This window comes from Lissotriton helveticus, chromosome 10, assembly GCF_964261635.1.
Source record: "Lissotriton helveticus chromosome 10, aLisHel1.1, whole genome shotgun sequence".
NCBI lineage: Eukaryota > Metazoa > Chordata > Amphibia > Caudata > Salamandridae > Lissotriton > Lissotriton helveticus.
In genome coordinates, this window is record NC_136071.1 from 3991449 (window position 1) to 4012897 (window position 21449).

At 53.3% G+C, this 21449-nt stretch overlaps 1 protein-coding gene across 4 annotated transcripts in view; it reads left to right on the forward strand.

The window, feature by feature from the left end:
- KDM5C (lysine demethylase 5C) overlaps positions 1-21449 on the forward strand; it is a 392248-nt gene that overhangs the window by 212487 nt on the left and 158312 nt on the right. For all 4 annotated transcript variants that reach the window (XM_078664512.1, XM_078664511.1, XM_078664513.1 and 1 more), the window contains one exon: positions 2856-2994. In XM_078664512.1, coding sequence (XP_078520638.1) covers positions 2856-2994 — 139 coding nt within the window. The remainder of the gene's footprint in view (positions 1-2855; positions 2995-21449) is intronic.

The window sequence follows — 21449 nt, forward strand, 5'->3', positions numbered from 1 at the left end:
AAGTCGCACCTTCAGCCAGCCCATGTGCGTCAGTATTTAGGTGCGACAATCAATACGCTAGCTGCCACAGCTCAGCCGAACCCAGCGAGGATCAACAACATCCAGTCGCTAATCCAAAGGTTCAGACCACAACACTCACTCCCAGCGAGAGTGTTCATGCAGTTGATAGGCATGATGGCCTCCTGCATCTTCATAGTCCCGCACGCCAGGTTGCATATGCGTCCGCTCCAAGAATGCTTGGCGCATCAGTGGACTCTGGCTCAAGGACAGTTGAACGACCTAGTGTTGGTGACAGGTCGGGCATACAGCTCTCTGCATTGGTGGAATCCACACAACCTTTGCAAGGGCCGACCGTTCCAGGAGCCTGTGCCACAGATTATCCTGACGACGGACGCGTCTCTCCAGGGATGATGGTTTCATGTGCTCCACTACACAGTGCAGGAACTATGGTCGACGCAGCAAAAGAGGATGCACATCAACTACTTGGAACTGATGGCAATCTTCATGGCTCTCAAGTCCTTCAAAGTACATCTGTGCAACAAAGTCGTGTTGATCCGGACGGACAACATGACATCCATGTACTACATTCAAAAGCAGGGAGGTACGCACTCTCCACAGTTGTCTCATCTGGCTCAGAGCATGTGGAAGTGGGCCATTCAGAGGAACATCTTCCTCATGGCGGAACACCTCCCGGGCAAGGACAATCAGATGGCAGATCTGCTCAGCAGGTACAGCCACCAAATGCACGAGTGGGAGATACATCCATCAGTACTCCACCCTTACTTCCAGCAGTGGGGTCATCCAGAGATCGACCTGTTCGCCACAAGGGAAAACGCAAAATGCCAAAGCTTTGCCGCCAGGTTCCCTCACCCACAGTCGCAGGGCAATGCGATATGGATGAACTGGTCAGGCAAATTTGCATACGCTTTTCCCCCAGCGCCTCTCATTCCGCTGGTGGCAAAAAAGCTGAAGCAACACTCGATGAAGCTCATCCTAGTTGCTCCGTGGGCACGCCAACCATGGTACACCACGTTTCTAGACCTCTCCGTGGTACCGCATCAAAGGCTGCACCTCACACCCAGGCTCTTGACGCAGAACCATGGCGACATTCAGCACCCAGATCCGCAACAGCTCAACCTGGCGATCCGGCTCCTGAGGTCTTAGAGTTTGGCTACCTTAATCTGCCTCCTGAATGCATGGACATAATCAGGGAGGCAAGAACGCCCACTACCAGAGCTTGCTATGCAGCGAAATGGAAGCGGTTTGTCATCTACTGTACAGAGCACGCTATCGACCCGCTCGATGCGTCCATTCCTAATATCATTTGCTATTTGTTACATCTTTACAAATGCAATCTAGCATACGCTTCCATTCGGATACACTTATCCGCCATAGCAGCTTATCTCCAAAACAGGCAGCATCTCTGTCTTCAGGGTGCCTGCCATTAAGGCGTTCCTGGAAGGGCTGAAGCGGGTCATCCCTCCCAGGACCCCGCCGGCTCCTGTATGGAATCTCAATGTGGTCCTCACCAGGTTGATGGGTCCCCCATTTGAACCTCTGCATTCATGTGAACTTCAGTTCCTCACATGGAAAGTGGCTTTTCTCATTGCCATCACGTCTCTACGACGTGTTAGTGAGCTACAGGCGCTCACAATTCAAGAGCCATTTATACAAATTCATTCAAACAGGGTGGTGCTGCGCACTAACCCCAAGTTTCTTCCTAAAGTGGTTTCGCAGTTCCATGTCAATCAGACCATTGAACTGCCCGCATTCTTTCCAAACCCAGAAACAGTAGCAGAAAGAATGCTCCATACGCTTGATGTCAAAAGAGCGCTTATGTACTATATTGACAGAACACAGCATTTCAGAAAGACACAGCAACTCTTTGTTGCCTTCTCTGCACAGCATGAAGGCAACCCCATTTCCAAAGCAGGAATAGCCAGGTGGATCGTTAAGTGTATTCAGATTTGCTATCAGAAGGCTAAGCGTACTTTAACGGTCCCCCCCAGAGCACACTCCACACACAAGTTGGGGGCCTCCATGGCATTCCTGGGTAACATTCCTTTGGAAGACATTTGTAGAGCAGCCACATGGTCTACACCACATACGTTTACCAAACATTACTGTGTAGATGTGCATTCCAAACAGCAGGCAGCTGTAGGGCAGGCTGTTCTTAAAACACTTTTTCAGACTTCTGCAGCTGGCACGGGCGGCCGCCGTTAATGGAGGGACTGCTATGTATTCTATGCATAAGATATGAATTTAGCAGCCCACATGCCTCGAACTGAATATGCTACTTACCAGTATGCATCTGTTCTTGGCATGTAGGGCTGCTAACATTCATATCGCCCACCCTCCTTCCTGGTGCCTGTAGCGGCTGCAGATCCTTCTTGCATTCAATCTCTAGCATGGCCATCGCTTACACTATTACACTCCATCTCTGCCACAATGGCTAAAAACAATCTAAGGATGGAGTCGATGCCCATGCGCACTGTAGTCCAGGGGAGGAGCCACCTATCTCGTGATACTTCGAAGACTCTTCCAGGACAACAATGTGCAATCATCCGGACCCAACACTAGGCGGCGATCTATGCACAGATATGAATGTCAGCAGCCCTACATGCCAAGAACAGATGCATACTGGTAAGTAGCATATTCATTATAATGTCTCTTTGGATCCGAACTCGCTGCCCTTTGCATATTCATTTTATTTCAGTCCCGGTCGGGAAATATTTGTTTTGGCAGATTCTTGACCTTTACTGAAGTGCCTGTGAAACGGTAGAAAGCCAAACTGTCCTCTTGCTACTATGCCATCATTTCTTCTCTCATTGCTGCTTGCACCTCTTCTATTCCAGACAGAAGCACCCTCCTGCCACCCTGGAGACCATCATTAAGGAGGCCGAGACCATCCCTGTGCACCTTCCGAACATCATGGCACTAAAGGAGGCCTTGTCCAAAGCACAGGCCTGGATTGCCGACATGGAGGAAATCCAGGTAAGCAAGAGCGGTCACTGAGCGGCTCTGTTCGGCACAAGCATATATGAGACTTGGGTTCTCCAGAGCCTAAAGTCCTATTGGTGGGCCCTTGATGTCACGGGCTGCAGCAGCAAGTGTGTGAGGGTGATCCCCTAATGTCACGAGCTGCTGCAGTGAGTGTGTGTGAGGGTGATCCCTTGATGATATGGTCTGCTGCAGTGAGAGCATGTGAGGGTGATCCCTTGATGTCACGAGCTGCTGCAGTGAGAGTGTGTGAGGGTGATCCCTTGATGATATGGTCTGCTGCAGTGAGAGCATGTGAGGGTGATCCCTTGATGTCACGAGCTGCTGCAGTGAGAGTGTGTGAGGGTGATCCCTTGATGATATGGTCTGCTGCAGTGAGAGTGTGTGAGGGTGATCCCTTGATGTGACGGGCTGCTGCAGTGAGAGTGTGTGAGGGTGATCCCTTGATGTCACGGGCTGCAGCAGCGAGAGCGTGAGGGTGATCCCTTGATGTCACGGGCTGCTGCAGTGAGAGCGTGTGAGGGTGATCCCCTGATGTCACGGGCTGCAGCAGAGAGAGTGTGTGAGGGTGATCCCTTGATGTCACGGGCTGCTGCAGTGAGAGTGTGTGAGGGTGATCCCTTGATGTCACGAGCTGCTGCAGTGAGCGTGTGAGGGTGATCCCTTGATGTCACGGGCTGCTGCAAGAACGTGTGAGGGTGATCCCCTGATGTCACGAGCTGCTGCAGTGAGTATGTGAGGGTGATCCCCTGATGTCACGAGCTGCTGCAGTGAGAGCATGTGAGGGTGATCCCTTGATGTCACGGGCTGCTGCAGTGAGAGTGTGTGAGGGTGATCCCCTGATGTCACTGGCTGCTGCAGTGAGTGTGTGTGGGTGATCCCTTGATGTCACGGGCTGCTGCAGTGAGAGTGTGTGAGGGTGATCCCTTGATGTCACGGGCTGCTGCAGTGAGAGTGTGTGAGGGTGATCCCTTGATGTCACGGGCTGCTGCAGTGAGAGTGTGTGAGGGTGATCCCTTGATGTCACGGGCTGCGGCAGCGAGAGCGTGTGAGGGTGATCCCTTGATGTCACGGGCTGCAGCAGCGAGAGCGTGAGGGTGATCCCTTGATGTCACGGGCTGCTGCAGTGAGAGTGTGTGAGGGTGATCCCTTGATGTCACGGGCTGCGGCAGCGAGAGCGTGTGAGGGTGATCCCTTGATGTCACGGGCTGCGGCAGCGAGAGCGTGTGAGGGTGATCCCTTGATGTCACGGGCTGCAGAGAGTGTGTGTGAGGGTAATCCCTTGATGTCACGGGCTGCTGCAGCGAGTATGTGAGGGTGATCCCTTGATGTCATGGGCTGCTGCAGTGAGTGTGAGGGTGATCCCTTGATGTCACGAGCTGCTGCAGTGAGTATGTGAGGGTGATCCCTTGATGTCACGAGCTGCTGCAAGAGCGTGTGAGGGTGATCCCCTGATGTCACGAGCTGCTGCAGTGAGTATGTGAGGGTGATCCCCTGATGTCACGAGCTGCTGCAGTGAGAGCATGTGAGGGTGATCCCTTGATGTCACGGGCTGCTGCAGTGAGAGTGTGTGAGGGTGATCCCCTGATGTCACTGGCTGCTGCAGTGAGTGTGTGAGGGTGATCCCTTGATGTCACGGGCTGCTGCAGTGAGAGTGTGTGAGGGTGATCCCTTGATGTCACGGGCTGCTGCAGTGAGTGTGTGAGGGTGATCCCTTGATGTCATGGGCTGCTGCAGTGAGTATGTGAGGGTGATCCCTTGATGTCATGGGCTGCGGCAGCGAGAGCGTGTGAGGGTGATCCCTTGATGTCACGGGCTGCAGCAGCGAGAGCGTGAGGGTGATCCCTTGATGTCACGGGCTGCTGCAGTGAGAGTGTGTGAGGGTGATCCCTTGATGTCACGGGCTGCAGAGTGTGTGTGTGAGGGTGATCCCCTGATGTCACGAGCTGCTGCAGTGAGAGCATGTGAGGGTGATCCCTTGATGTCACGGGCTGCTGCAGTGAGAGTGTGTGAGGGTGATCCCTTGATGTCACGGGCTGCAGAGAGTGTGTGTGAGGGTGATCCCTTGATGTCACGGGCTGCAGAGAGTGTGTGTGAGGGTGATCTTTTTGTCACGGGCTGCTGCAGTGAGTGTGAGGGTGATCCCCTGATGTCACGGGCTGCAGAGAGTGTGTGTGAGGGTGATCCCTTGATGTCACGGGTTGCTGCAGCGAGTATGTGAGGGTGATCCCTTAATGTCACGGGCTGCTGCAGCGAGTATGTGAGGGTGATCCCTTGATGACACGGGCTGCGGCAGCGAGAGCGTGTGAGGGTGATCCCTTGATGTCACGGGCTGCGGCAGCGAGAGCGTGTGAGGGTGATCCCTTGATGTCACGGGCTGCAGCAGCGAGAGCGTGAGGGTGATCCCTTGATGTCACGGGCTGCTGCAGTGAGAGTGTGTGAGGGTGATCCCTTGATGTCACGGGCTGCTGCAGTGAGAGTGTGTGAGGGTGATCCCTTGATGTCACGAGCTGCTGCAGTGAGTATGTGAGGGTGATCCCCCTGATGTCACGAGCTGCTGCAGTGAGTGTGTGAGGGTGATCCCTTGATGTCACGGGCTGCAGCAGCGAGTGTGTGAGGGTGATCCCCTAATGTCACGAGCTGCTGCAGTGAGTATGTGAGGGTGATCCCCTAATGTCACGGGCTGCTGCAGTGAGTATGTGAGGGTGATCCCTTGATGTCATGGGCTGCTGCAGTGAGTATGTGAGGGTGATCCCTTGATGTCATGGGCTGCTGCAGCGAGTATGTGAGGGTGATCCCCGGATGTCACGAGCTGCTGCAGCGAGTATGTGAGGGTGATCCCCTAATGTCACGAGCTGCTGCAGTGAGTATGTGAGGGTGATCCCTTGTCACGGGCTGCGGCAGAGAGTGTGTGAGGGTGATCCCTTTGTCACGGGCTGCTGCAGCGAGAGCATGTGAGGGTGATCCCCTAATGTCACGAGCTGCTGCAGTGAGAGCATGTGAGGGTGATCCCTTGATGTCACGAGCTGCTGCAGCGAGTATGTGAGGGTGATCCCTTGATGTCACGGGCTGCAGCAGCGAGTGTGTGAGGGTGATCCCTTGATGTCACGAGCTGCTGCAGTGAGAGTGTGTGAGGGTGATCCCTTGATGTCACGGGCTGCAGAGTGTGTGTGTGAGGGTGATCCCCTGATGTCACGAGCTGCTGCAGCGAGTATGTGAGGGTGATCCCTTGATGTCATGGGCTGCTGCAGTGAGAGTGTGTGAGGGTGATCCCTTGATGTCACGGGCTGCAGCAGAGAGTGTGTGTGAGGGTGATCCCCTAATGTCACGAGCTGCTGCAGTGAGTATGTGAGGGTGATCCCCTGATGTCATGGGCTGCTGCAGTGAGAGTGTGTGAGGGTGATCCCCTAATGTCACGAGCTGCTGCAGTGAGTATGTGAGGGTGATCCCTTGATGTCACAGGCTGCTGCAGTGAGAGCATGAGGGTGATCCCTTGATGTCACGGGCTGCAGAGAGTGTGTGTGAGGGTGATCCCTTGATGTCACGGGTTGCTGCAGCGAGTATGTGAGGGTGATCCCTTAATGTCACGGGCTGCTGCAGCGAGTGTGTGAGGGTGATCCCTTGATGTCACGGGCTGCAGCAGAGAGTGTGTGTGAGGGTGATCCCTTGATGTCACGGGCTGCAGAGTGTGTGTGTGAGGGTGATCTTTTTGTCACGGGCTGCTGCAGCGAGTGTGTGAGGGTGATCCTTTGATGTCACGGGCTGCAGAGAGCGTGTGTGAGGGTGATCCCCTAATGTCACGAGCTGCTGCAGCGAGTATGTGAGGGTGATCCCTTGATGTCACGAGCTGCTGCAGCGAGTATGTGAGGGTGATCCCTTGATGTCATGGGCTGCTGCAGTGAGTGTGTGAGGGTGATCCCTTGATGTCACGGGCTGCACCAGAGAGTGTGTGTGAGGGTGATCCCCTAATGTCACGAGCTGCTGCAGCGAGTATGTGAGGGTGATCCCTTGATGTCACGGGCTGCAGCAGAGAGTGTGTGTGAGGGTGATCTTATTGTCACGGGCTGCTGCTGCGAGTGTGTGAGGGTGATCCTTTGATGTCACGGGCTGCTGCAAGAGCGTGTGAGGGTGATCCCTTGATGTCCATGGGCGGCTTCTGTGAGAAGGGTGGGCCCTTGATGTCCTAGGAAGGGTGGGCCCTTGTATCAAGGACATGTTATTGTGAGAGGGCTGATGTGGTGACCCTTTTACGTCTGTGGCTACTGCAGCAAGAGGGTTGAAGGGAGGCTTGTGTATCTAGTGCCCTCTGTGACGAGAGGGTTGAAGGGAGGCTTGTGTATCTAGTGCCCTCTGTGACGAGAGGGTTGAAGGGAGGCTTGTGTATCTAGTGCCCTCTGTGACGAGAGGGTTGAAGGGAGGCTTGTGTATCTAGTGTCTACTGTGGCGAGAGGGTTGAAGGGAGGCTTGTGTATCTAGTGTCCTCTGTGACGAGAGGGTTGAAGGGAGGCTTGTGTATCTAGTGTCTACTGTGACGAGAGGGTTGAAGGGAGGCTCGTGTATCTAGTGCCCTCTGTGACGAGAGGGTTGAAGGGAGGCTTGTGTATCTAGTGTATACTGTGACGAGAGGGTTGAAGGAAGGCTTGTGTATCTAGTGTCTACTGTGACGAGAGGGTTGAAGGGAGGCTTGTGTATCTAGTGCCCTCTGATGAGAGGGTTGAAGGGAGGCTTGTGTATCTAGTGCCCTCTGTGTCGAGAGGGTTGAAGGGAGGCTTGTGTATCTAGTGCCCTCTGTGAGGAGAGGGTTGAAGGGAGGCTTGTGTATCTAGTGCCCTCTGTGAGGAGAGGGTTGAAGGGAGGCTTGTGTATCTAGTGCCCTCTGTGACGAGAGGGTTGAAGGGAGGCTTGTGTATCTAGTGCCCTCTGTGACGAGAGGGTTGAAGGGAGGCTTGTGTATCTAGTGTCTACTCTGGCGAGAGGGTTGAAGGGAGGCTTGTGTATCTAGTGCCCTCTGTGAGGAGAGGGTTGAAGGGAGGCTTGTGTATCTAGTGCCCTCTGTGACGAGAGGGTTGAAGGGAGGCTTGTGTATCTAGTGCCCTCTGTGACGAGAGGGTTGAAGGGAAGCTTGTGTATCTAGTGTCTACTGTGGCGAGAGGGTTGAAGGGAGGCTTGTGTTTCTAGTGCCCTCTGTGACGAGAGGGTTGAAGGGAAGCTTGTGTATCTAGTGTCTACTGTGGCGAGAGGGTTGAAGGGAGGCTTGTGTATCTAGTGCCCTCTGTGACGAGAGGGTTGAAGGGAGGCTTGTGTATCTAGTGCCCTCTGTGACGAGAGGGTTGAAGGGAGGCTTGTGTTTCTAGTGCCCTCTGTGACGAGAGGGTTGAAGGGAGGCTTGTGTATCTAGTGTCTACTGTGACGAGAGGGTTGAAGGGAGGCTTGTGTATCTAGTGCCCTCTGTGACGAGAGGGTTGAAGGGAGGCTTGTGTGTCTAGTGTCTACTGTGACGAGAGGGTTGAAGGGAGGCTTGTGTTTCTAGTGCCCTCTGTGACGAGAGGGTTGAAGGGAAGCTTGTGTATCTAGTGTCTACTGTGGCGAGAGGGTTGAAGGGAGGCTTGTGTATCTAGTGCCCTCTGTGACGAGAGGGTTGAAGGGAGGCTTGTGTTTCTAGTGCCCTCTGTGACGAGAGGGTTGAAGGGAGGCTTGTGTTTCTAGTGCCCTCTGTGACGAGAGGGTTGAAGGGAGGCTTGTGTTTCTAGTGCCCTCTGTGACGAGAGGGTTGAAGGGAGGCTTGTGTATCTAGTGTCTACTGTGACGAGAGGGTTGAAGGGAGGCTTGTGTATCTAGTGCCCTCTGTGACGAGAGGGTTGAAGGGAGGCTTGTGTGTCTAGTGTCTACTGTGACGAGAGGGTTGAAGGGAGGCTTGTGTTTCTAGTGCCCTCTGACGAGAGGGTTGAAGGGAGGCTTGTGTATCTAGTGCCCTCTGTGACGAGAGGGTTGAAGGGAGGCTTGTGTGTCTAGTGTCTACTGTGACGAGAGGGTTGAAGGGAGGCTTGTGTATCTAGTGCCCTCTGTGACGAGAGGGTTGAAGGGAAGCTTGTGTATCTAGTGTCTACTGTGACGAGAGGGTTGAAGGGAGGCTTGTGTATCTAGTGCCCTCTGTGACGAGAGGGTTGAAGGGAAGCTTGTGTATCTAGTGTCTACTGTGACGAGAGGGTTGAAGGGAGGCTTGTGTATCTAGTGCCCTCTGTGACGAGAGGGTTGAAGGGAGGCTTGTGTATCTAGTGTCCTCTGTGACGAGAGGGTTGAAGGGAGGCTTGTGTATCTAGTGTCCTCTGTGACGAGAGGGTTGAAGGGAGGCTTGTGTATCTAGTGTATACTGTGACGAGAGGGTTGAAGGGAGGCTTGTGTATCTAGTGTATACTGTGACGAGAGGGTTGAAGGGAGGCTTGTGTATCTAGTGTCTACTGTGACGAGAGGGTTGAAGGGAGGCTTGTGTATCTAGTGTATACTGTGACGAGAGGGTTGAAGGGAGGCTTGTGTATCTAGTGTATACTGTGACGAGAGGGTTGAAGGGAGGCTTGTGTATCTAGTGTCTACTGTGACGAGAGGGTTGAAGGGAGGCTTGTGTATCTAGTGTCCTCTGTGACGAGAGGGTTGAAGGGAGGCTTGTGTATCTAGTGTCTACTGTGACGAGAGGGTTGAAGGGAGGCTCGTGTATCTAGTGTATACTGTGACGAGAGGGTTGAAGGGAGGCTTGTGTATCTAGTGTCCTCTGTGACGAGAGGGTTGAAGGGAGGCTTGTGTATCTAGTGTCCTCTGTGACGAGAGGGTTGAAGGGAGGCTTGTGTATCTAGTGCCCTCTGTGACGAGAGGGTTGAAGGGAGGCTTGTGTATCTAGTGTCCTCTGTGACGAGAGGGTTGAAGGGAGGCTTGTGTATCTAGTGCCCTCTGACGAGAGGGTTGAAGGGAGGCTTGTGTATCTAGTGCCTACTGTGACGAGAGGGTTGAAGGGAGGCTCGTGTATCTAGTGCCCTCTGACGAGAGGGTTGAAGGGAGGCTTGTGTATCTAGTGTCTACTGTGAGGAGAGGGTTGAAGGGAGGCTTGTGTATCAAGTGCCCTCTGTGACGAGAGGGTTGAAGGGAGGCTTGTGTATCAAGTGCCCTCTGTGAGGAGAGGGTTGAAGGGAGGCTTGTGTATCTAGTGTCTACTGTGACGAGAGGGTTGAAGGGAGGCTTGTGTATCTAGTGCCCTCTGTGACGAGAGGGTTGAAGGGAGGCTTGTGTATCTAGTGCCCTCTGTGACGAGAGGGTTGAAGGGAGGCTCGTGTATCTAGTGCCCTCTGTGACGAGAGGGTTGAAGGGAGGCTTGTGTATCTAGTGTCTACTGTGACGAGAGGGTTGAAGGGAGGCTTGTGTATCTAGTGCCCTCTGTGACGAGAGGGTTGAAGGGAGGCTTGTGTATCTAGTGCCCTCTGTGACGAGAGGGTTGAAGGGAGGCTCGTGTATCTAGTGCCCTCTGTGACGAGAGGGTTGAAGGGAGGCTTGTGTATCTAGTGTCTACTGTGACGAGAGGGTTGAAGGGAGGCTTGTGTATCTAGTGCCCTCTGTGACGAGAGGGTTGAAGGGAGGCTTGTGTATCTAGTGCCCTCTGTGACGAGAGGGTTGAAGGGAGGCTTGTGTATCTAGTGCCCTCTGTGACGAGAGGGTTGAAGGGAGGCTTGTGTATCTAGTGCCCTCTGTGACGAGAGGGTTGAAGGGAGGCTTGTGTATCTAGTGCCCTCTGTGTCGAGAGGGTTGAAGGGAGGCTTGTGTATCTAGTGTCTACTGTGACGTGAGGGTTGAAGGGAGGCTTGTGTATCTAGTGTGACGAGAGGGTTGAAGGGAGGCTTGTGTATCTAGTGTCTACAGTGACGAGAGGGTTGAAGGGAGGCTTGTGTATCTAGTGTCTACTGTAGCGAGAGGGTTGAAGGGAGGCTTGTGTATCTAGTGTCTACTGTAGCGAGAGGGTTGAAGGGAGGCTTGTGTATCTAGTGCCCTCTGTGACGAGAGAGTTGAAGGGAGGCTTGTGTATCTAGTGCCCTCTGTGACGAGAGGGTTGAAGGGAGGCTCGTGTATCTAGTGTCTACTGTAGCGAGAGGGTTGAAGGGAGGCTTGTGTATCTAGTGTCTACTGTAGCGAGAGGGTTGAAGGGAGGCTTGTGTATCTAGTGTCTACTGTGACGTGAGGGTTGAAGGGAGGCTTGTGTATCTAGTGCCCTCTGACGAGAGGGTTGAAGGGAGGCTTGTGTATCTAGTGCCCTCTGTGACGAGAGGGTTGAAGGGAGGCTTGTGTATCTAGTGCCCTCTGTGACGAGAGAGTTGAAGGGAGGCTTGTGTATCTAGTGTCTACTGTGACGAGAGGGTTGAAGGGAGGCTTGTGTATCTAGTGCCCTCTGTGACGAGAGGGTTGAAGGGAGGCTCGTATCTAGTGCCCTCTGTGACGAGAGGGTTGAAGGGAGGCTCGTGTATCTAGTGCCCTCTGTGACGAGAGGGTTGAAGGGAGGCTTGTGTATCTAGTGTCCTCTGTGACAAGAGGGTTGAAGGGAGGCTTGTGTATCTAGTGCCCTCTGTGACGAGAGGGTTGAAGGGAGGCTTGTGTATCTAGTGCCCTCTGTGAGGAGAGGGTTGAAGGGAGGCTTGTGTATCTAGTGCCCTCTGTGACGAGAGGGTTGAAGGGAGGCTTGTGTATCTAGTGTCTACAGTGACGAGAGGGTTGAAGGGAGGCTTGTGTATCTAGTGTCTACTGTAGCGAGAGGGTTGAAGGGAGGCTTGTGTATCTAGTGCCCTCTGTGACGAGAGGGTTGAAGGGAGGCTTGTGTATCTAGTGTCCTCTGTGACAAGAGGGTTGAAGGGAGGCTTGTGTATCTAGTGCCCTCTGTGAGGAGAGGGTTGAAGGGAGGCTCGTGTATCTAGTGTCTACTGTGACGAGAGGGTTGAAGGGAGGCTCGTGTATCTAGTGTCTACTGTGACGAGAGGGTTGAAGGGAGGCTTGTGTATCTAGTGCCCTCTGTGACGAGAGGGTTGAAGGGAGGCTCGTGTATCTAGTGTCTACTGTGACGAGAGGGTTGAAGGGAGGCTCGTGTATCTAGTGTCTACTGTGACGAGAGGGTTGAAGGGAGGCTTGTGTATCTAGTGTCTACTGTGACGAGAGGGTTGAAGGGAGGCTTGTGTATCTAGTGCCCTCTGATGAGAGGGTTGAAGGGAGGCTTGTGTATCAAGTGCCCTCTGTGACGAGAGGGTTGAAGGGAGGCTTGTGTATCTAGTGTCTACTGTGACGAGAGGGTTGAAGGGAGGCTCGTGTATCTAGTGCCCTCTGATGAGAGGGTTGAAGGGAGGCTTGTGTATCTAGTGCCCTCTGACGAGAGGGTTGAAGGGAGGCTTGTGTATCTAGTGTCTACTGTGAGGAGAGGGTTGAAGGGAGGCTCGTGTATCTAGTGTCTACTGTGACGAGAGGGTTGAAGGGAGGCTTGTGTATCTAGTGCCCTCTGTGACGAGAGAGTTGAAGGGAGGCTCGTGTATCTAGTGCCCTCTGTGACGAGAGGGTTGAAGGGAGGCTTGTGTATCTAGTGTCTACTGTGACGAGAGGGTTGAAGGGAGGCTTGTGTATCTAGTGCCCTCTGTGACGAGAGGGTTGAAGGGAGGCTTGTGTATCTAGTGTCCTCTGTGACGAGAGGGTTGAAGGGAGGCTTGTGTATCTAGTGTCTACTGTGACGAGAGGGTTGAAGGGAGGCTTGTGTATCTAGTGTCTACTGTAGCGAGAGGGTTGAAGGGAGGCTTGTGTATCTAGTGTGACGAGAGGGTTGAAGGGAGGCTTGTGTATCTAGTGTCTACTGTGACGAGAGGGTTGAAGGGAGGCTTGTGTATCTAGTGCCCTCTTTGACGAGAGGGTTGAAGGGAGGCTTGTGTATCTAGTGTCTACTGTGACGAGAGGGTTGAAGGGAGGCTTGTGTATCTAGTGTCTACTGTGACGTGAGGGTTGAAGGGAGGCTTGTGTATCAAGTGCCCTCTGTGACGAGCGGGTTGAAGGGAGGCTTGTGTATCTAGTGTCTACTGTGACGAGAGGGTTGAAGGGAGGCTTGTGTATCAAGTGCCCTCTGATGAGAGGGTTGAAGGGAGGCTCGTGTATCTAGTGTCTACTGTGACGTGAGGGTTGAAGGGAGGCTCGTGTATCTAGTGTGACGAGAGGGTTGAAGGGAGGCTTGTGTATCTAGTGTCTACTGTGACGAGAGGGTTGAAGGGAGGCTTGTGTATCAAGTGCCCTCTGTGACGAGAGGGTTGAAGGGAGGCTTGTGTATCTAGTGCCCTCTGTGACGAGAGGGTTGAAGGGAGGCTTGTGTATCTAGTGTCCTCTGTGACGAGAGGGTTGAAGGGAGGCTTGTGTATCTAGTGCCCTCTGTGACGAGAGGGTTGAAGGGAGGCTTGTGTATCTAGTGTCTACTGTGACGAGAGGGTTGAAGGGAGGCTCGTGTATCTAGTGCCCTCTGTGACGAGAGGGTTGAAGGGAGGCTTGTGTATCTAGTGTCCTCTGTGAATAGAGGGTTGAAGGGAGGCTTGTGTATCTAGTGTCTACTGTGACGAGAGGGTTGAAGGGAGGCTCGTGTATCTAGTGTCTACTGTGACGAGAGGGTTGAAGGGAGGCTTGTGTATCTAGTGTCCTCTGTGATGAGAGGGTTGAAGGGAGGCTCGTGTATCTAGTGCCCTCTGTGACGAGAGGGTTGAAGGGAGGCTTGTGTATCTAGTGCCCTCTGTGACGAGAGGGTTGAAGGGAGGCTTGTGTATCTAGTGCCCTCTGTGACGAGAGGGTTGAAGGGAGGCTCGTGTATCTAGTGTCTACTGTGACGAGAGGGTTGAAGGGAGGCTTGTGTATCTAGTGCCCTCTGTGACGAGAGGGTTGAAGGGAGGCTTGTGTATCTAGTGCCCTCTGTGACGAGAGGGTTGAAGGGAGGCTTGTGTATCTAGTGCCCTCTGTGACGAGAGGGTTGAAGGGAGGCTTGTGTATCTAGTGCCCTCTGTGACGAGAGGGTTGAAGGGAGGCTTGTGTATCTAGTGCCCTCTGTGACGAGAGGGTTGAAGGGAGGCTTGTGTATCTAGTGTCTACTGTGACGAGAGGGTTGAAGGGAGGCTTGTGTATCTAGTGCCCTCTGTGACGAGAGGGTTGAAGGGAGGCTTGTGTATCTAGTGCCCTCTGTGACGAGAGGGTTGAAGGGAGGCTTGTGTATCTAGTGCCCTCTGTGAGGAGAGGGTTGAAGGGAGGCTTGTGTATCTAGTGCCCTCTGATGAGAGGGTTGAAGGGAGGCTCGTGTATCTAGTGTCTACTGTGACGAGAGGGTTGAAGGGAGGCTTGTGTATCTAGTGCCCTCTGTGACGAGAGGGCTGAAGGGAGGCTTGTGTATCTAGTGTCTACTGTGACGAGAGGGTTGAAGGGAGGCTTGTGTATCTAGTGCCCTCTGTGACGAGAGGGTTGAAGGGAGGCTTGTGTATCTAGTGCCCTCTGTGAGGAGAGGGTTGAAGGGAGGCTTGTGTATCTAGTGTCTACTGTGACGTGAGGGTTGAAGGGAGGCTTGTGTATCTAGTGCCCTCTGTGACGAGAGGGTTGAAGGGAGGCTTGTGTATCTAGTGCCCTCTGTGACGAGAGGGTTGAAGGGAGGCTTGTGTATCTAGTGTCTACTGTGACGAGAGGGTTGAAGGGAGGCTTGTGTATCTAGTGCCCTCTGTGACGAGAGGGTTGAAGGGAGGCTTGTGTATCTAGTGCCCTCTGTGACGAGAGGGTTGAAGGGAGGCTTGTGTATCTAGTGCCCTCTGTGACGAGAGGGTTGAAGGGAGGCTTGTGTATCTAGTGCCCTCTGTGACGAGAGGGTTGAAGGGAGGCTTGTGTATCTAGTGCCCTCTGTGACGAGAGGGTTGAAGGGAGGCTTGTGTATCTAGTGTCTACTGTGACGAGAGGGTTGAAGGGAGGCTTGTGTATCTAGTGTCTACTGTGGCGAGAGGGTTGAAGGGAGGCTTGTGTATCTAGTGTCTACTGTGACGAGAGGGTTGAAGGGAGGCTTGTGTATCTAGTGTCTACTGTGAGGAGAGGGTTGAAGGGAGGCTCGTGTATCTAGTGTCTACTGTGACGAGAGGGTTGAAGGGAGGCTTGTGTTTCTAGTGCCCTCTGTGACGAGAGGGTTGAAGGGAGGCTTGTGTATCTAGTGTGACGAGAGGGTTGAAGGGAGGCTTGTGTATCTAGTGCCCTCTGTGACGAGAGGGTTGAAGGGAGGCTTGTGTATCTAGTGTCTACTGTGACGAGAGGGTTGAAGGGAGGCTTGTGTATCTAGTGCCCTCTGACGAGAGGGTTGAAGGGAGGCTTGTGTATCTAGTGTCTACTGTGACGAGAGGGTTGAAGGGAGGCTTGTGTATCTAGTGCCCTCTGTGACGAGAGGGTTGAAGGGAGGCTTGTGTATCTAGTGCCCTCTGTGACGAGAGGGTTGAAGGGAGGCTTGTGTATCTAGTGCCCTCTGATGAGAGGGTTGAAGGGAGGCTTGTGTATCTAGTGCCCTCTGATGAGAGGGTTGAAGGGAGGCTCGTGTATCTAGTGTCTACTGTGACGAGAGGGTTGAAGGGAGGCTTGTGTATCTAGTGCCCTCTGTGACGAGAGGGTTGAAGGGAGGCTTGTGTATCTAGTGTCTACTGTGACGAGAGGGTTGAAGGGAGGCTTGTGTATCTAGTGCCCTCTGTGACGAGAGGGTTGAAGGGAGGCTTGTGTATCTAGTGCCCTCTGTGAGGAGAGGGTTGAAGGGAGGCTTGTGTATCTAGTGTCTACTGTGACGTGAGGGTTGAAGGGAGGCTTGTGTATCTAGTGCCCTCTGTGACGAGAGGGTTGAAGGGAGGCTTGTGTATCTAGTGCCCTCTGTGACGAGAGGGTTGAAGGGAGGCTTGTGTATCTAGTGTCTACTGTGACGAGAGGGTTGAAGGGAGGCTTGTGTATCTAGTGCCCTCTGTGACGAGAGGGTTGAAGGGAGGCTTGTGTATCTAGTGCCCTCTGTGAGGAGAGGGTTGAAGGGAGGCTTGTGTATCTAGTGTCTACTGTGACGTGAGGGTTGAAGGGAGGCTTGTGTATCTAGTGCCCTCTGTGACGAGAGGGTTGAAGGGAGGCTTGTGTATCTAGTGCCCTCTGTGAGGAGAGGGTTGAAGGGAGGCTTGTGTATCTAGTGTCCTCTGTGACGAGAGGGTTGAAGGGAGGCTTGTGTATCTAGTGCCCTCTGTGAGGAGAGGGTTGAAGGGAGGCTTGTGTATCTAGTGTCCTCTGTGACGAGAGGGTTGAAGGGAGGCTTGTGTATCTACTGTGACGAGAGGGTTGAAGGGAGGCTTGTGTATCTAGTGCCCTCTGTGACGAGAGGGTTGAAGGGAGGCTTGTGTATCTAGTGTCTACTGTGACGAGAGGGTTGAAGGGAGGCTTGTGTATCTAGTGCCCTCTGTGACGAGAGGGTTGAAGGGAGGCTTGTGTATCTAGTGCCCTCTGTGAGGAGAGGGTTGAAGGGAGGCTTGTGTATCTAGTGTCTACTGTGACGTGAGGGTTGAAGGGAGGCTTGTGTATCTAGTGCCCTCTGTGACGAGAGGGTTGAAGGGAGGCTTGTGTATCTAGTGCCCTCTGTGAGGAGAGGGTTGAAGGGAGGCTTGTGTATCTAGTGTCCTCTGTGACGAGAGGGTTGAAGGGAGGCTTGTGTATCTAGTGTCTACTGTGACGAGAGGGTTGAAGGGAGGCTTGTGTATCTAGTGTCTACTGTAGCGAGAGGGTTGAAGGGAGGCTTGTGTATCTAGTGCCCTCTGTGACGAGAGGGTTGAAGGGAGGCTTGTGTATCTAGTGCCCTCTGTGACGAGAGGGTTGAAGGGAGGCTTGTGTATCTAGTGTCTACTGTGACGAGAGGGTTGAAGGGAGGCTCGTGTATCTAGTGCCCTCTGTGACGAGAGGGTTGAAGGGAGGCTTGTGTATCTAGTGCCCTCTGACGAGAGGGTTGAAGGGAGGCTTGTGTTTCTAGTGCCCTCTGTGAGGAGAGGGTTGAAGGGAGGCTTGTGTATCTAGTGTCTACTGTGACGAGAGGGTTGAAGGGAGGCTTGTGTATCTAGTGTCTACTGTGAGGAGAGGGTTGAAGGGAGGCTTGTGTATCTAGTGTGACGAGAGGGTTGAAGGGAGGCTTGTGTATCTAGTGCCCTCTGATGAGAGGGTTGAAGGGAGGCTTGTGTATCTAGTGTCTACTGTGACGAGAGGGTTGAAGGGAGGCTTGTGTATCTAGTGTGACGAGAGGGTTGAAGGGAGGCTTGTGTATCTAGTGCCCTCTGACGAGAGGGTTGAAGGGAGGCTTGTGTATCTAGTGCCCTCTGATGAGAGGGTTGAAGGGAGGCTTGTGTATCTAGTGTCTACTGTGACGTGAGGGTTGAAGGGAGGCTTGTGTATCTAGTGTCCTCTGTGACGAGAGGGTTGAAGGGAGGCTTGTGTATCTAGTGCCCTCTGTGACGAGAGGGTTGAAGGGAGGCTTGTGTATCTAGTGTCCTCTGTGACGAGAGGGTTGAAGGGAGGCTCGTGTATCTAGTGCCCTCTGATGAGAGGGTTGAAGGGAGGCTTGTGTATCTAGTGTCTACTGTGACGAGAGGGTTGAAGGGAGGCTTGTGTATCTAGTGCCCTCTGTGACGAGAGGGTTGAAGGGAGGCTTGTGTATCTAGTGCCCTCTGTGACGAGAGAGTTGAAGGGAGGCTCGTGTATCTAGTGCCCTCTGATGAGAGGGTTGAAGGGAGGCTTGTGTATCTAGTGTCTACTGTGACGAGAGGGTTGAAGGGAGGCTTGTGTATCTAGTGTCTACTGTGACGAGAGGGTTGAAGGGAGGCTCGTGTATCTAGTGCCCTCTGTGACGAGAGGGTTGAAGGGAGGCTTGTGTATCTAGTGCCCTCTGTGACGAGAGGGTTGAAGGGAGGCTTGTGTATCAAGTGCCCTCTGTGACGAGAGGGTTGAAGGGAGGCTTGTGTATCTAGTGTCTACTGTGACGAGAGGGTTGAAGGGAGGCTTGTGTATCTAGTGCCCTCTGTGACGAGAGGGTTGAAGGGAGGCTTGTGTATCTAGTGCCCTCTGTGACGAGAGGGTTGAAGGGAGGCTTGTGTATCTAGTGCCCTCTGTGAGGAGAGGGTTGAAGGGAGGCTTGTGTATCTAGTGTCTACTGTGACGAGAGGGTTGAAGGGAGGCTTGTGTATCTAGTGTCTACTGTGACGAGAGGGTTGAAGGGAGGCTTGTGTATCTAGTGCCCTCTGTGACGAGAGGGTTGAAGGGAGGCTTGTGTATCTAGTGTCTACTGTGGCGAGAGGGTTGAAGGGAGGCTTGTGTATCTAGTGCCCTCTGTGACGAGAGCACTGAAGGGAGGCTCGTGTATCTAGTGTCTACTGTGACGAGAGGGTTGAAGGGAGGCTTGTGTATCTAGTGTCTACTGTGAGGAGAGGGTTGAAGGGAGGCTTGTGTATCTAGTGCCATCTGTGAGGAGAGGGTTGAAGGGAGGCTTGTGTATCTAGTGCCCTCTGTGACGAGAGGGTTGAAGGGAGGCTTGTGTATCTAGTGCCCTCTGTGACGAGAGGGTTGAAGGGAGGCTTGTGTATCTAGTGTCTACTGTGACGAGAGGGTTGAAGGGAGGCTCGTGTATCTAGTGTCTACTGTGACGAGAGGGTTGAAGGGAGGCTTGTGTTTCTAGTGCCCTCTGTGACGAGAGGGTTGAAGGGAGGCTTGTGTATCTAGTGTCTACTGTGACGTGAGGGTTGAAGGGAGGCTTGTGTATCTAGTGTCCTCTGTGACGAGAGGGTTGAAGGGAGGCTTGTGTATCTAGTGTCTACTGTGAGGAGAGGGTTGAAGGGAGGCTTGTGTATCAAGTGCCCTCTGTGAGGAGAGGGTTGAAGGGAGGCTTGTGTATCTAGTGTCTACTGTGACGAGAGGGTTGAAGGGAGGCTTGTGTATCTAGTGTGACGAGAGGGTTGAAGGGAGGCTTGTGTATCTAGTGTCTACTGTGAGGAGAGGGTTGAAGGGAGGCTCGTGTATCTAGTGTCTACTGTGACGAGAGGGTTGAAGGGAGGCTTGTGTATCTAGTGCCCTCTGTGACGAGAGGGTTGAAGGGAGGCTTGTGTATCTAGTGCCCTCTGATGAGAGGGTTGAAGGGAGGCTTGTGTATCTAGTGCCCTCTGACGAGAGGGTTGAAGGGAGGCTTGTGTATCTAGTGTCTACTGTGACGAGAGGGTTGAAGGGAGGCTTGTGTATCTAGTGTCTACTGTGACGAGAGGGTTGAAGGGAGGCTCGTGTATCTAGTGTCTACTGTGACGAGAGGGTTGAAGGGAGGCTTGTGTATCTAGTGCCCTCGGACGAGAGGGTTGAAGGGAGGCTTGTGTATCTAGTGCCCTCTGTGACGAGAGGGTTGAAGGGAGGCTTGTGTATCTAGTGCCCTCTGTGACGAGAGGGTTGAAGGGAGGCTTGTGTATCTAGTGTCTACTGTGACGAGAGGGTTGAAGGGAGGCTTGTGTATCTAGTGCCCTCTTGGACGAGAGGGTTGAAGGGAGGCTTGTGTATCTAGTGTCTACTGTGACGAGAGGGTTGAAGGGAGGCTTGTGTATCTAGTGCCCTCTGTGACGAGAGGGTTGAAGGGAGGCTTGTGTATCTAGTGTCTACTGTGACGTGAGGGTTGAAGGGAGGCTTGTGTATCAAGTGCCCTCTGTGACGAGAGGGTTGAAGGGAGGCTTGTGTATCTAGTGTCTACTGTGACGAGAGGGTTGAAGGGAGGCTTGTGTATCAAGTGCCCTCTGTGACGAGAGGGTTGAAGGGAGGCTTGTGTATCTAGTGTCTACTGTGACGAGAGGGTTGAAGGGAGGCTTGTGTATCTAGTGCCCTCTGTGACGAGAGGGTTGAAGGGAGGCTTGTGTATCTAGTGTCCTCTGTGACGAGAGGGTTGAAGGGAGGCTTGTGTATCAAGTGCCCTCTGTGACGAGAGGGTTGAAGGGAGGCTTGTGTATCTAGTGTCCTCTGTGAATAGAGGGTTGAAGGGAGGCTTGTGTATCTAGTGTCTACTGTGACGAGAGGGTTGAAGGGAGGCTCGTGTATCTAGTGTCTACTGTGACGTGAGGGTTGAAGGGAGGCTCGTGTATCTAGTGTGACGAGAGGGTTGAAGGGAGGCTTGTGTATCTAGTGTCTACTGTGACGAGAGGGTTGAAGGGAGGCTTGTGTATCAAGTGCCCTCTGTGACGAGAGGGTTGAAGGGAGGCTTGTGTATCTAGTGCCCTCTGTGACGAGAGGGTTGAAGGGAGGCTTGTGTATCTAGTGTCCTCTGTGACGAGAGGGTTGAAGGGAGGCTTGTGTATCTAGTGCCCTCTGTGACGAGAGGGTTGAAGGGAGGCTTGTGTATCTAGTGTCTACTGTGACGAGAGGGTTGAAGGGAGGCTCGTGTATCTAGTGCCCTCTGTGACGAGAGGGTTGAAGGGAGGCTTGTGTATCTAGTGTCCTCTGTGAATAGAGGGTTGAAGGGAGGCTTGTGTATCTAGTGTCTACTGTGACGAGAGGGTTGAAGGGAGGCTCGTGTATCTAGTGTCTACTGTGACGAGAGGGTTGAAGGGAGGCTTGTGTATCTAGTGTCCTCTGTGATGAGAGGGTTGAAGGGAGGCTCGTGTATCTAGTGCCCTCTGTGACGAGAGGGTTGAAGGGAGGCTTGTGTATCTAGTGCCCTCTGTGACGAGAGGGTTGAAGGGAGGCTTGTGTATCTAGTGCCCTCTGTGACGAGAGGGTTGAAGGGAGGCTCGTGTATCTAGTGTCTACTGTGACGAGAGGGTTGAAGGGAGGCTTGTGTATCTAGTGCCCTCTGTGACGAGAGGGTTGAAGGGAGGCTTGTGTATCTAGTGCCCTCTGTGACGAGAGGGTTGAAGGGAGGCTTGTGTATCTAGTGCCCTCTGTGACGAGAGGGTTGAAGGGAGGCTTGTGTATCTAGTGCCCTCTGTGACGAGAGGGTTGAAGGGAGGCTTGTGTATCTAGTGCCCTCTGTGACGAGAGGGTTGAAGGGAGGCTTGTGTATCTAGTGTCTACTGTGACGAGAGGGTTGAAGGGAGGCTTGTGTATCTAGTGCCCTCTGTGACGAGAGGGTTGAAGGGAGGCTTGTGTATCTAGTGCCCTCTGATGAGAGGGTTGAAGGGAGGCTTGTGTATCTAGTGCCCTCTGATGAGAGGGTTGAAGGGAGGCTTGTGTATCTAGTGTCTACTGTGACGAGAGGGTTGAAGGGAGGCTCGTGTATCTAGTGTCTACTGTGACGAGAGGGTTGAAGGGAGGCTTGTGTATCTAGTGCCCTCTGTGACGAGAGGGTTGAAGGGAGGCTTGTGTATCTAGTGTCTACTGTGACGAGAGGGTTGAAGGGAGGCTTGTGTATCTAGTGCCCT